Consider the following 14366-nt stretch of genomic DNA (forward strand, 5'->3'; position numbering starts at 1 on the left):
GCTTTCCAGCCTCAGCCAACCATCTAATCCCCCGATTGTTCACCAATTGGGCAGCTGAAGCGAGCTCGACCTTCAACTCCTTCCCCCTTTCTGTTCATCGTTCTGCCTGTTCATGCCTTTTGTAAGTGTCCAAAGGAGACTTAATCGCCCCGCCAGACAGGCGAATTACATCGTAGGGAACAGGAAGAACGCCGTGACCCAGCACGAGTCGAGACTCATTCACCATGGGAGGCAACAACAGCACTCGTGAGGAGTAGATCACCAAAATTTGTAGCTCAGAACGAGTTTCATCTATACAGTTCATATAAGAACACTCTCGCTAAGGTAGAAAGACCTTTTTGTCGTTGTGTGCCCAACATCAATGGTGTAGGCCGTAATCAGTGCGCCTTCGTGAGGCTGTTTTTCTGCCACTATTTGTTGAATATGGTGCCACAGCGTGCTCGTCTGGCGGGTCGACCTTCTGTGAACACGTTGAGAAGGCCGTGTCATGCCAAAATGGCTCCGACTATTTTTGGTGCAGCTGCCAGTCGGGCTATGAGCCCGATGGGCAAAACACGAAGGCGACCTGCAAAGGTGAGTCTGAACTTGCGGGGGGTTTTATGCGGGTACAACTCTATTTCCTCTAGAAATCTTTTCATGCAGCATGGCACCTTTATGAGGAGGCAGACATGCACAACGTACTCACAGAATCTAGTACATTGCATATTCATGCTTAAAAGCCAGTCATAGAATTGGCCTCATGGTACAGCTGCTACCCTTGTTCTTCAGATATTGATGAATGTGCGAGAGGCCTCGACAACTGTCAGCAGAAAGGGAGTGACTGCGTAAACACGCCTGGTAGTTATGAATGTGGATGTGGAACATATCGCGAAGAAAAAGGAGGGACATGCGTCGGTATGCCAGATTAGACGCGTGAATGGCCCATCATTCACACACTTTTAAACAGCATCACACACTCTCCGTATATCAAAGTAGCTGGCAGGATCGCCGGGCATGAAATACTCGCATGACAAGTTGTGTTTTCAATTGTTATACAATGTTTGCGTTACCTTTTCACAAGGGAAGCAGTCCGCTGTGCTGCATGTAAGTGGATTACAATAGCTTTTACTTTTTGTTTTGGTTGTTCAGACATTAACGAATGTGCAACCGATAGAGGGGGGTGCGATGAGAACAGTGACTGCATCAACCAGGACGGAGCCAGGCAGTTGTGCCGCTGCCATAAGGGATGGACTGGCAATAACGAGGAACCGGGAGTGGCCTGCAAAGGTGAGAGCCCTTTTTAATCAACAATCGACAATGGAACATTACAGCTCCAAATTCAAGCAGCCACTCCTTATGTTCCAAACTCAGGACCTTAAATACTACAAGCATTTTCGCTTCGTTTTCGGACTCTAACATGTGTCTTCTTTGCCTTTACCTTTCCAGCATCGCATATAAATGCTTGAACAAGTGGGTATTGTGAATCATGTCAGATATTAATGAATGCAACGAAAACCCGTCCATTTGCCCCAGCAATGCGGTGTGCACAAATCTGCCCGGCTCTTACAAGTGCGAATGTGGGGCTGGTTATGAGCCTGACTCGTCGGGTAGTGGTTGTGTCACTGAGGACTTCTGTGGCACTGGGAAGAACGCGTGCGATACCAAGTTTGCCACATGCTCTCTGATACCTGGATCCTTCAAGTGCGAGTGCATCTCTGGATTTTATGGAGCAGGAACCGTCAACACATGCGAACGTAAGTTTACACTTATTCTACCAGTTTTGCTTTTCTTACGACCGTTAGGACGTCCAGTCATCAGCTTAGGGCATGCAGCTTTTAGTGGCTACTTTAGGTTTCAAGCTACTTCTCGTTGAGCCCGGAGCTTTTTTTGTGTGAATGCGATGAATACGTAGCTCTTCAGGGCAAGGAAGAATTGGCTTGCACGGTACTGGGTCTGACTTGTGGGAGCTACAAAAGTTGCTCAAAGAGCACAACGCAGGTTGGGGCCTGGGAATGCCAAGACAAATCCTCATCCGAGCAGATAGCAGTCTTTCTCGCGAACGGCGCAACCAGCGATACTCCGGCATGGGTTTGGGCTGTTGTCGTATTGTCAGTCTTTGTGATCTTCCTCGTATCTGGAGGTATCCTATGTGCGTATCACAAACCTACTAGAGCAAAAAGCACACACACACACACACACACACACACACACACACACACACACACACACACACACACACACACACACACACAAACTCTGCGGATGCATGTCCTGTGAATTTCCCTGGGAGAATGCTATATATGCTCTCAATGGGCACATTATATAGGCGTTCAAGCACTACCACACACAAAGTAATGTAATTTATTGAAGTGCAAACTAATCCGTAAGATAGCCCTTCGTTTGCGTTTAGTAGGAGCTCTGCTTGTTGCATGAGTTTTATTCGCCAGTGGAGATGCGCTCGTGGCCTTGTCAATGTTTCACACAGCACAGCGCGGGCATATTATCGAAAAAGCCCTCCCTATTTTAATCGGCAAGTGTTTTACACTGCAGTCCCTCTTCCCAAAACAGAAGAAGAGGATGAAAGCAAAGCTGCATCAATAAATCAGATATGGTGCTCAGCAGTCATTTCATATGTGGTAACCCACAAAAAAGGACAAATGAGCAGCATAGGCATTGTAGTATAGCTATTTGCTTTCTTCAGATCATTGACAGCCGTAATATGTTTCATCGAACTGAGGCTGTGGCAAGCCGCGAAACAGCAAACATGCGCACTTGTAAGCGAAACGTCCCCTAAAACCAGCATGTGCATTTCAGTATGCAACAGACAATAGAAATGGCGTCAATACTATAGATGACGACGCTATGGGAGAGTACACTTTTCAGGCACTTAGTATTGGAGTGTAAAGGTTTTATTTGCACTTAGTAGGGCAGAATTTCGTTGCTATTGCTACCGGCACACACCCAAGACAGCGAAGGCCTGTCGCGGTGACGCTGAATCCAGATACCGCTGTACTGACTCCGGACTGTAGGCATGCCCACACCAGCCCCTCCAGAGTCTGACTTCACATGGTCTCATTTCCACAAACTCAAGTCGTAGCCACCACTTGCGGGATGGCCTTTAGAATGGATCTGTTTTGCCATGATCATTATCAACTTGTGGTACACAGTCCACCAGTTGTGCCTAGAATTTGTTACTTGCGGACTTTCCAGTCCATCTAGGCTCATCACAGCCTACCGATATCAGTGTGCGCGCGCTAGATGCACAGAGGGCCAAACATGCTGTAGAAAACTCATTAGTTCCACTTGTATCGATGGTAAAGAAAGGGCAGCAAGTGATGAGAGAATCGCCACAGGTTCGAGCCATTGCCTCGCTAGTTTCTTCGTCTGATCGTCCTTCTTTGTACGCTACAGGCCTTTCAATTTACTGAAAGCAAAGCCTCAAGTGGAAAACGTGCGACTGACCACGGCCTGCCACAACTTAGTGCCTGCACTTTCTGCAGAATTTTCAAGAACACATTCGTTCACTTACAGCCGCTCGTTGAATCTTCAGGCCATCTGCGGGACTGTTGATTCCGGCGAAGGTCCAGGTAAGGATTGGTGGATCGCTCCTCCTGCTGAACAATAATGGAAGAGACATTCTTCCACTGCACTACTACACTTCTCTACTAGTTTTTTTTCACCACAGTAGAGATAATTGATGCAAGCGGTATGCTCACGGCAAAATAGATCCCCAAATATTGTGTGCGAATGCACTTTATGGTTCTACCTGCCCTTCAGCCTCTATGGGGTGCGCTGTATTCTGCTCTTGTCAACACACAGGCGGGCTGAGAAGTCATGCCAAAGCCCAAAGGCCACTATGGGCTGTCTATCCCAAAATAGACTTCAAAAGGGCAAGTGAGGTCTGTAGATTACGTGCGCGAGTGATTTACACTTTCCCGCTACGCGTATGTTGAGCGAACCAATTTGCTAATCTGAGCCCGATTGCCTGAATACTCTAATGGCCCTCTCTGTCCGAGAGTCCGCAGACAGAGCCACTCGACAGATTTCTCCATATCCTTTCCGCAATAAACGGTTCACATGTAAAGGCTGCTTTGAGGGCGCGTGAAGGCTGAGGGTGTCTTTACTTGGACCTGAATAAGGCAGCTGTGCTGCGCAGGCCACAACGCACCCAACCAGAAAAAATGCAAAGTCAGGAGTAAGGATGCAGCCATGTGCAAGAAGGCACTGCTATAAGCCTGATATAAAGCGCATCTCAACAGCAAAGTCGAAAAGTGACACTGCCACCGTTCATGCTTCTGTTGGATGCTACGCATGCCCGCATCGACGCTGTAACACTTCACTCTCCTGCTTTGATCTTGGCGATGTCAGGAAGTAAAAAATTTAAACGCTCATAAAAACAAGTGTTTTAAAGCCCTTTTTTGTGTTATCACGGACGAAAGCTACTGTAGAGTAAGCCTTAGGTTCAACCGCGTTTCCTTCTCAACCCGAAGTTTGTCTCTAAGTACTTCAGTCTCACTTAGGACGCAGAGACACCGTGGACTCTTTAAGGCAGCTGGAAGCTCACTGCGCGTGCAAAGATTATCATGCTTTGATTTTAAAGTAGGAACATCGGAAGCACAATACAGAGTTAAGGGGACTCTTGCGGTTGGGAGTAAAACAGAGTCTCCTGCAAGCGTTGTAAACCCCGGTTTTTAACCCAATGCATAGTAGCCTCTACCAAAGGCAAGCCTTATGCGCTCGCTCTCCCAGGTGCGTTGGCCTTGTGCACGTGCTTATGATCCCAAATAAGGTATCCGTTTGCAGTACGAAAGCTCACATCTTTGCAATCCGTTTGCAGGCTCTTCTGGAGCGGTACGCCTCTTGCATATCCTCTGATGCTCCCCCTTGAATGCTGGGGATGGATATAACTGTCCTGGCTTCATATGCTTCATTGGTTTCTTCAACGCGTTAGGTGAATATGGACACTTAAATGCTGAGTAAAGGGCAAGCAAAGCGGATCGGGCTTCCAGCAATGTGAGGTTGCTGCATATATTATTAGAGAGGGGCCTTTAGTACAAAACAGGCAAGATATAAATATCAGGAGGACAATCTGTACATCCACCAAGTACCGCCTTCGTTGCCAAGCTCATGGATATCTACATCGCAAGCCTAAGAATCTTCACTGCACAAAGCCACAAAGATATCAAGTTCTTCCAGGGCTTTCTGCCCATGAAACCTCGTCTGAACCAACAAAAGTGCGTGTAGTGAGGTCTGCGCTGTAGTGATTGCTACCTGAAGTGTGTCAAACATTAAAATGGCCACCTCTTTTGTGCGCCTTCTTCACAATGTATGTTATCTCGAGTTCTGTTACCTAATTGCTTCACAAGCAACCTTGGAAGAAAGCCTTTAGCAAGAGCTAAGCTCGTTAGCACATGCTAGTTCAAACGGCAGCCATGCTCCAGGGTCTGCGTAAACGCGCTCTTATCCACAAGCTCGGCAGGAAAGTAGAACTTCTGTTCCGCAACATGCTATGAAGCTAATATCCTCACTTTGGCATCTAGGTCTGCCCCTCCTGCCCCTCTAGCCATCACCCCTCCGTCAAACTTCAGAACGTTTAAAACGTAATCTTACTAAAAGCCGTCCAAAGTGTGTTTACACAGCACATACTCAGGAGCTACTGAATCAACACAACAAATTTTGTACATGCAACTAGCCTGTTCTGCCGTAGCCCATCCACATGGGTGGTGTCGCATTAGCCACATTAAGCTATGCAGTTCTAATACGTAATGCTTCCTGCTTGGGCCTGCATATAGAGAGCCATTAACTCAGCCTAAATAAATTTCCAGCCTTTCTCCAAGAAGTGCTTCTTCTGCCCCCATCCACACAGTTTTTGCTTGGGAGAAGGAGGAGCACTGCCAAGGTAGTTGCATGGACTGCTGTATTTGTGCATACAGCCAGTTGCAGAGAGCTGTACTCAGTTGCATAAAAACTCAGGCACGCATCACCCATCCTTTTACTGCATGCTCTTGGAGCTAGTATACTATATTCTCTGCAGTGCTCAGCCCGTTGTGTGGCTCCTCATAAAGTCTTCATACGAAGACTCTCTGGAGTGGGCTTACCAACGTTTCGCCAGTTTCAACTACGTGGGTTATATCTGACAAAGAAATAGGAATAACTACAATTTGATATGGCTGCTAGTGTATGTTATTTGTAGCAGAGGACACTTAGCTCCAAGCTAAAAGGCATCAGTGCTGTGTGCCTGTGCGCTTTAGGCCGTGTTTCGAAATTAGCATTGTTTGATGCAGGTGGTTAAAGGGGGAACGACACTGATGCACCCTAAGGGCCTCCTCTGTCGCACTTCATGTCAGAACCTTCGACATAAGGCCGGCACGAACGGGGGTAAGATATCCTTAAGAGCTGCACCCACTAATTGTGTATAAACTTTTGCTATGGGTTTGGATTTGAAACCTAGAAAGGGCCTAGAAGCCGGAGCGTCACAACTTCATTCCCAAACCAGCAAAAACATAAAAGACTGTCTTTCAGTGCTCCCCGTTAGAACCATACCCTGCTTTCCTTGTTCCCTTCCTCCTCAGTATGTCTGCCTAAGGGCAAAGTGGACAGCTGAGGTGCGCAGAGCTGCACCCTCCGTGAATCACAGAGCTTTATGCGTTCGCTCTCAGTTGCATGTGCAACACCGCGCACAGGAGCGAAGAGCTTTTATTCTCATAGTTTGGGCTAGTCCTCCTCTGTAATAAATGAGTAATATGCACAAGTAAGCAACCAAGTCAATTCTCAATGCCTTCTTGGTCAGTATAGCAGGCAGCCTTGAACCTGCCAAAATGCAATTCGGCCTGATACAGTCGATGCTGCACGGCCCGCTTCCTTAGCTAGACTCGAAGGAAACTAATTGGACAAATCCATTATCTCCGAGTAAGACCGCCATTATCCTATGTATTTTTACACTGATCATGAACGCGGATTCGCCTTTCTTCAGCCAAAATTATCTTGACCATTTGTTTGACTGGAGTCGCGCGTAGCTCAATGAAGATCGCAAGAAATTGAGGAAGGACGTGGAGGCTTTCGGCGCATTGCTTCTCTCTCGTTAATTTTTTCACAGCGAAGCTTTCAATGGGAAGATAGTCTCAATGCGCGTATAAGGGGGCCAAGATGTGGTCCCTCTTCATTTTACGGGTGCTCGTCTGACTCAATTTTCCGGTAGTTTCTGACGGCAAAATCCATTTTATTGGCGTTTCCATCGTTTCTTGAGAGATTTAAGCAGCAGGTATCGTATTTCTAGAAGCAGAGACTTGTGTTGGACGGCCTTCATGCAACAGGCAGAGTACCTAACGCCCACCGATCAGGCAGCACAGCATCCGCAGCAGCAGCTGCTAGCTGCACCCAGCTCCCTTCGCCTCCCTGAGCCTCCACTGCGCCTTTCTTGCTGCTTCTTCGTGTAGTTTATCCCGTGCTTACGTATCAAAACTCATCAGGTGTCTAATAAGCTCGTACCTCTCTTCAAGAGAACGACATTTTGTAGGGTCACCCTGCTGCTTCCGCTGCTGCTGCTGCACACCTGGTCTTCTCTCTGGAAGCACTACTGGTGTTTATGCGCCCCTAAATAGCTGCTGCTGAGTTCTCTGTCTCTTCTTCCAATTTTTCACTGCACTGTCAGTACACTCGGGCGGTGCTTTTGAAACCTCCGTTTGCGTCTTCCGACGCGATGGAAACCTCCTCCTCAGACTCCGAGGGGGCCCCCCATAAAGGAGCGCTCCATTGCGCTCTCCAGCCTTCTGATGGGACGCACTCTTTCTGCTCTGGAGTCTCGCAACTCAAAGGAGAAGACCACGGGGGGGCCCCCCTCGGACCTGCAGCAGGTCTCCGCGTAGAGGGGCCCCCACGCTCCGGCGATCTGATTTCTTTCTTCACCAATAATACCTCTTTTCTGAGACTCAGGGGCCCCTCTGGCGTAGGGCTGTCGTTTAGGTGGCCTTTAGGCTTCCAAACAGGCATCTGGAAGGCTGGGGAGTGCGACATCTCCGAGGAAGCGCCGTACTGGGAGAGCAAGCCTCTCATGAGTCCTTCCAAAGAGGCTGCATTCCGCATCGCAAAACTTCCCGCCAACGATGAGGCTGCCTCCCCAACATCTCAGTCTCCGAGTTGGAGCTCCTTGTTGCTGCCTAAAGCGCACGGAGACGAGGCAGGTCCTTGCGCCCCCTTGGTCTTAGACAGTGAAGGGCGCTATCTGCCGGTGGAGTGCGAGCGCTTGTTATTCCTTTCCGCCTTGTTTCTGTGTCTCAATCCAATAGGCGCCTTCTACTTCGGCTGCGTCGGAATGGGCTGCTTGTCTTTGCTTCTCTTCGTGACCTCGCTGCTGCACTGGTGTCGCCCTCGGCTGGGGTGGAGACGGACGGTGGATATTTTTACAGCTCGCTTCGTAGTCTTGACTTTCTGCTTCATCACAGTAAACTCGGCACCGCCCCTCGTCTGTACAGTGTATCTGTGGGCCTTCCTCCTCGTCTTGGCTCTGCACGCGCTCGGCTGGCGTTTCGCCAGACACCAGCGGCATTTGGAAGGAACCCTCTGTCATGTCTGCCTGCACTGCGTCGGGACGGCAGTCAACCTCCTCCTTTTCTCTGCGATTGGAGCCCCCTCTTCGCTCATCCCTGAGGGATGGGCTGGCCTTTTTTGAGCCAGTTTCGCAGGTGGCAGAAAAAAGAGCAGCTGCTAGTTCGCCTCCCCTGCGGAGGGCAGCACCAGAACCGTTCCAGTCGGCAGATACCCTTTCCGTGCCTCAGCTGAGCTGCTAGGGCTTCTGCAGCAGCCGTGTAAGACTGCCTCATTTGCAAGGACGAGACAGCAACGGAGAAATCAAAAGCGACACAATCAGCGCACTTACCGGAGGAATAACGCTGCCGCGATGCTGCCTGGAATGTAGTTTTTTTAGCTCCCGTTTCTCACACAGACGGAGTTAGGGCATCTCGCGAGCCCGTTGTCAGACTGCGCAGGTGTGTATAGCGGAGTATACGCAGCAGCAGCGGCACGGACTGTAATGGCGCGCTGCGGCAGCAGCAGCGGCACTGTCAGGGAGTCAAAGCCAAGTTTTTTGTTGATTCAGAGGCTCAGGGTGTGCACCCTTGAGGATTGCCCACCAAGGGCCTGGTGTTGCTGCTGCGCGAAAGAAGCGGCGAGGCGAGGCGAGGCGAGGCAAGATGGTTGAAACACGCAATCTCGGGAGCGGCTAAATAGGTGGCACTTGCGGCGTCTTGAAAAAAAGCGGCACAGAGGGCAGAGGAGCAGCAAGAGGCCGCGGCATAAAAATACCAGCATCGGCGAATGCAGCAGAAGCAACAGCAGTGCCAAGAGCACAAGTGAGAGCGGGGGAACCTGGAAGTTGTTACCCAGCTGGAATACTTCGCGCTCACGGCATTAAGGGGGCCAAAATTGTTGCTTCAGTTTTTAGGTGTGGGTGTAGTACGCCCTCAAGGAAAACCGTAAAGCGTGCTGTGTATGTATATATATATATACATGTATATGTATGTGTACCTAACAGATATGCACATCGCAAAAGGCGCAGTGGGTGCGACTACATCGGAGGGGACCATTTGATCTCTTCTTACAAACGACCCCAGTAGGGGTGTCTGGACTGCGTCGGGGCACATGTATGTTACACTAAGCCTCGGATAGGTTTACGGGCATGGAGGCTACCGTTGTAACTCTAGATATTGTTCGCGGTGCGGACGACGGAGCACGCTTGAGTTCTTGTTAGACGGGTTGGGGAGGAGACCACGCGTCTGGGGTGTTGTCTAAAGCAGACCTTATATTTGAGAGAGAGAGACAGACAGGTGTTCACCGACCAGAGGCACACGTTTGGTTCTTCAAGGCCCCGAGTGAGAGCGGCCAAACACATTAAATAGCGCAGCATTGAAACACGCGTAGCCTGGTGCGCGAGAGACGGCGGAGGCGCGTAGGTACACCCACGACTTGCCATGCCACCCAAAGGCTGGATCTGCAACGAGCTTCATCGGGGAGCCAGCTTAGGCCTCAGAAACACTTTCACTGCTGCGGATAGCGCTTGTTTTACAGTGACGAAAAGACAGGGGAGGTGCGCCCCCCCTGTGGGCTCCACGACCTCCCGAGGGAGAGGGCCTCTAGGGCCCTTTGCTGCTGCTGATGAACTGTCGGCGCAAACTGGAGTTGCATCATGCGCTCTTTCATGACACCCCAGCTGCGCAGCATGTGCCCCTTCTCGAAGGGTGTCTCAGGGGCAGGCCCCTCAGACACCCTTTGACGCCTGATCCTGCTACCCCTAAGATACTTGGCCTTTCTAATGCATATCCCCAAGACACCCTCCTCGTCCTCTGCCCTCAAGCTGTCCGCTTCGCTCACCTCGTCATACACCGTGATCGGGCGTGCCGTGTCGCAGTAAAATACCGTGACAGGCAGCACCCGTTCCTGAACATCCCCTTGAAGGCCATCCTCGTGCTCGCGTCTCAAGCTCCTGACCATGGTGGCCGTCGGCGTCGTCTTTTCTTCAGACCTCTCTTCTTCCGCAGTAAGATCCTGCCCTTCCTGCTCTTCCCCCAGCACGAAGGAGCTCCACTCCTCGTCGCTCCAGCCACGGGTGAGAGACGACCACTCCGGGCTGTCCAAGGCCTTGTAAACATCACTGCGGTTTTTGCACGGAGGGCTTCCACGCGCACTTTCCTGGGTGCAGCGCTCAAAGGGAGATTGACTCTTGCCTTCTGCTGCGCGCTTCTGGGAGTGCTCAGCACGCATCCCTAACAAGAGCGAAACAGCTCCCAGCACCGTAAGGGGGGCCCTTGAGCGACTTCCGCGGCGGCTGCTGCTGCCAGCAGGCTCCGAAGCAGGCTCTCTAGTGTCCGCTGCGATGCGAGGGGGCGGACCCCTTCCCTCTGGAGGGCAGGAAACATTTGATGAAGAATTTTCTTTCCCGAGGGCCCCCTCCCCTTTAGCTGCAACCGTAGTTGATGTGTCTGCTAGAGGCGACGCTAGCGGAGGAAACGAGGAGACCTTTGCTGCCTCTGTTTCAGAGCTTGGGAGAGTGCGCGGCTTTCCACTTTTCTCAGAGGTAGTAAGCACTGGAGGGGTAGGGGGGGGCCCCACCCCGACAAAGGCGGCCTCACCAGGGAGCTCTCTAGAAGGCCCACTATCCTCCCCCTTTACATCCTTCACTGGTAATACAGACTTCTCCGAAACCACCACACAGGCATCGTTCGGGCACCCTTCAAAAGCACTTTTTAAGCCTTCTTTGGGAATATCCTCGAGAGGCTTCGCAGTAGGGGAACGTACAACTGCTTCCAAGGGCCCAGGTGATTTCCTATTATCCTTAGCGGTACGCACTTTCGGGGGTGTCTTTCCTGGTCCTAGCTGCGACTGCGTGGGGCCCCCACAAAGACTTTCAGGTGCAAGAGGGGCTACAGGCTTTTTCTTCGAGAGAGGTACTTTCACGGCGTCCAAGAGGCTTTTCTCGGGAACAATCCTGGAAGCAGCGGCAGGCAAGGACTCTTTTTCTACGGCCCCCCCGCCTGTACTTGGAGATAGAGAGGAGCTCCTGTTCTGCACAGGCGCCTTAGTGCCTGCAGAAAGGGGCGCATCTGTGTTCTGACGCCCTACTGGAGGAGGCCCCTCTAAAAGCGCGTTGTGCTGCGTTGAGGAGTCTTTCTCGGAAGCTGAGAGAGCTGCTTGGTCAGCAAGTAGGAGAACCTGTAATTGCGGGGGCTTCTTCCCAGTGACCTTCGAGGGGCCTGTAGAAGCTTTCGGGAGGTCTTGTGCGAGATACTGCTTCTCGTGCATTTTTGCCAGAACTCCCTGCGACTTATGGGAAGCCCCTTTCGCTGTTGAAGCTTCCCCTTTGGGAGCTTGATTTGCTCCTTCTTTGCAACAAAATCCTTCTTCCGCAATGCCCGCGTTTATGCCAGCTTTGAGGGCCCCCTTAGGGACTACTGACGCTTCTTTTTTCAAAGCACTCTCGCCTGTGGTTTCCTTCGGTGCAGATTCCTTACCACCCTCCTTAGACAGGGTGCGCTTAGGCGGGCTCAAAGGCGTCTTTTCTGGCTGCCCCCGTGGCGGCCTCTGGCTATGCACCAACTGCCGGGCGAGTCCAGCATGTTGCTGCATGATTTGCCTCTTTCTAGCCATGCAGTTGACTTGCTCTCTCATGCCAAGCCCTGCCGCATTGCTGCTGCTGCTGCTGCCACGACTACAGCCGCTCCCGCTGCTGCTCTGCCGACTACCGCCATAGAGGGGGGTCTGCTGCCCGCTGCTTTTGCTGCTGATGCTGCTGAAAGAGCTGATGTCTTCGCTGCTGACACTCCTCCCCCTGTGGCTCTTCGCGGAGCGGCAGCCCCTCCTGGCCGCTGGCGACACCCTGTTGGCAGAGTACACGCCAACAGGCTGTCTGGGAGTCTCCCTTAAGGCAGTAGCTCGAGCCACTGGCGGCTCGAGAGGGGCCCCCTCTAGGACCCCTCCAGTCGCCGAGGGCCTTCCAGAAGGCGGCGACGCCCCCACGTGCTGCTCCGATTGGAAGCCTTTCTCTGGATCTCCCCGAGGGTACAGCGCGTCTCCTGCGTCGGAGGCTTCCCCAAATAGAGTGCCAGTGGCACTGCTAAAGCCGGCTGACTCTGCTGCAGAGAGCCCGCTGCGCTCTCCAAGGGCTTGAGACTCCACAAGCGTCCCACAGGAGGCCTCAGACTTGCGGAGACAGCTCGCTGAAGGCTCTGAATCATTCATGGGCCCCTCCATCACGCAGCACCGCGCCAAGCGGCGGAATTCCCGGCGCAAAGGAACGGGCAAAAGACGGAACACGTCAACGAGCATTTTGCAAAGGCGTTGCGTCTGAAAGCCAAGCACAAAGAGGAATCTTTGAAATATTGAGTAATTGCGAGTTCGAACATCTGAAAAAGCAATACTAAATACGTCACCCAAAGCGTTACATGCTCCCGCGTGTCTCGGCCTACCTCTTCTCCTTCCTCACGCAGCGCTGCCTCTAAGATTCGCGTCTCGTTGGCTTTAGGAGGTCCATACACCTCAGCTCCCTGGACCCTGCGGCGAACACAGCGGAACACAAGCAGTGTTTGCGGTTTGAGGGCCCCACTAAGGCTGGCAGCCTCAACGAGGGGCCTTAGACACGTGGGCGTCTTACAGGATCAGCTTCTCGCTGTATTGCAAACGCTTACAAGCCTTCCAAGGCTTTTTGCCTTTGGACCGAGGCTGGTCCTGCTGTGCCTTCCTGGCGGGTGCTGCAACGGCAGACGCTTTCGGCTGCTGCTCCGTCATAGCCCTCAACGATGCCGTACACTTCGAGGCCCTAAAAAACACGCGAAACAGCCACAATGCCGTTAAAGTCGCCTTTTTTTTCTGCAGCTTTGGGCTCGCACGCCTTGACTAGAACGCAGGGAGGTCTTATTTCTGGTTCTCCCGCCTGTATCTTTCTAGCTGCTACATGCATTCCCTACCCTGTGCGCGTGTCATACCCTGCAGCTCTTCTGTATGCCCCCAAAGGCCTTCGCCCCCGCTTCCGGCTGCATTGCTTCCTTTCTCTGTAACCTAGTGTATCCAAGCACTCCTTACCTGAAGAGACTTTCTACCCACGCGTCCCTCTCTTCTTCTGTGGCCGCAAATAGCAAAATGTGATTTCTGTCGTTCCAATGCAACGCCAGCCCGAATCCCAGGCTCTCAGAGGCGCAAGCGCCTCCCAAGCAGTCCTCAGCCTCACCTGTGGACGCATATATGTATGTATATATATCGCATTTAGCAGAAAGTGGCAATAGCGGCAGGAGTAGCGAAAAGCTGCCTTCTCTATGCGAAACAATGCGAGCAGAAGGGTTAGCAGATAGGAGCGCCTCTCGTATAGCCTGGCCTTGTACAGGCCTCAACCCGAAAAAGATCGCCCCTCGCTGTTTTTCCCCTCGTAGGCCGTCCGTCCTCCCGCGGCTTGTGAGCTTCGAAAAAGAGCGGGAATACCAAGCAAGCCAGCAAGCTAATGAACTTCTCTGGCTGCCTGCAAACGCAGCTGGAAGGCTGGGAGAGGCAAAGCATCGTACCGTCGATTCGGCATACTGTGCAGCCATCTAGCCAGAGAACGAGGATCTCCGCATCGTCAGCCCCCACGTGCTCCCTAATAAAGAGGAGGTTTGCAATTAACGTGAAGTGGAACGTTTCGCACAGCCCTGGCGCGGATGCATCAGCAGCTGCTGCTTTTGCTGCTCCTCTTCCTCCTGCTGCTGCGGCTGCTTGGTGCGCTGCCTGTACGGTGTACTCAAGAAGATAGCCAGAGCGCAACGGTCGTGTAAAGCACGGGGGTAACCGAGCCCTCCCAGCAAGGAAGGCTTCATGGTGAGGTGCAACAAGCCGCATACTCGCAGCTTGTACATACACAATCGGTGGAC

The 14366-nt window shown here is 51.9% G+C and overlaps 1 protein-coding gene across 1 annotated transcript; it reads left to right on the plus strand.

Annotated features, from left to right (window-relative positions):
- The first annotated feature begins 224 nt into the window (after nucleotides 1-224).
- Nucleotides 225-2334, plus strand: LOC34622799 (fibrillin-1). The gene is made up of 7 exons (XM_026337325.1): nucleotides 225-246; nucleotides 436-573; nucleotides 769-894; nucleotides 1129-1266; nucleotides 1473-1733; nucleotides 1892-2158; nucleotides 2306-2334. The coding sequence occupies exons 1-7, from the start codon at nucleotides 225-227 to the stop codon at nucleotides 2332-2334; spliced, it is 981 nt and encodes a 326-aa protein (XP_026193110.1).
- Nucleotides 2335-14366: the final 12032 nt, after the last annotated feature.

The sequence above is a fragment of the Cyclospora cayetanensis genome, unplaced genomic scaffold (assembly GCF_002999335.1).
Source record: "Cyclospora cayetanensis isolate NF1_C8 unplaced genomic scaffold, CcayRef3 CcayRef3_contig_177, whole genome shotgun sequence".
Taxonomy (NCBI): Eukaryota; Apicomplexa; class Conoidasida; order Eucoccidiorida; family Eimeriidae; genus Cyclospora; species Cyclospora cayetanensis.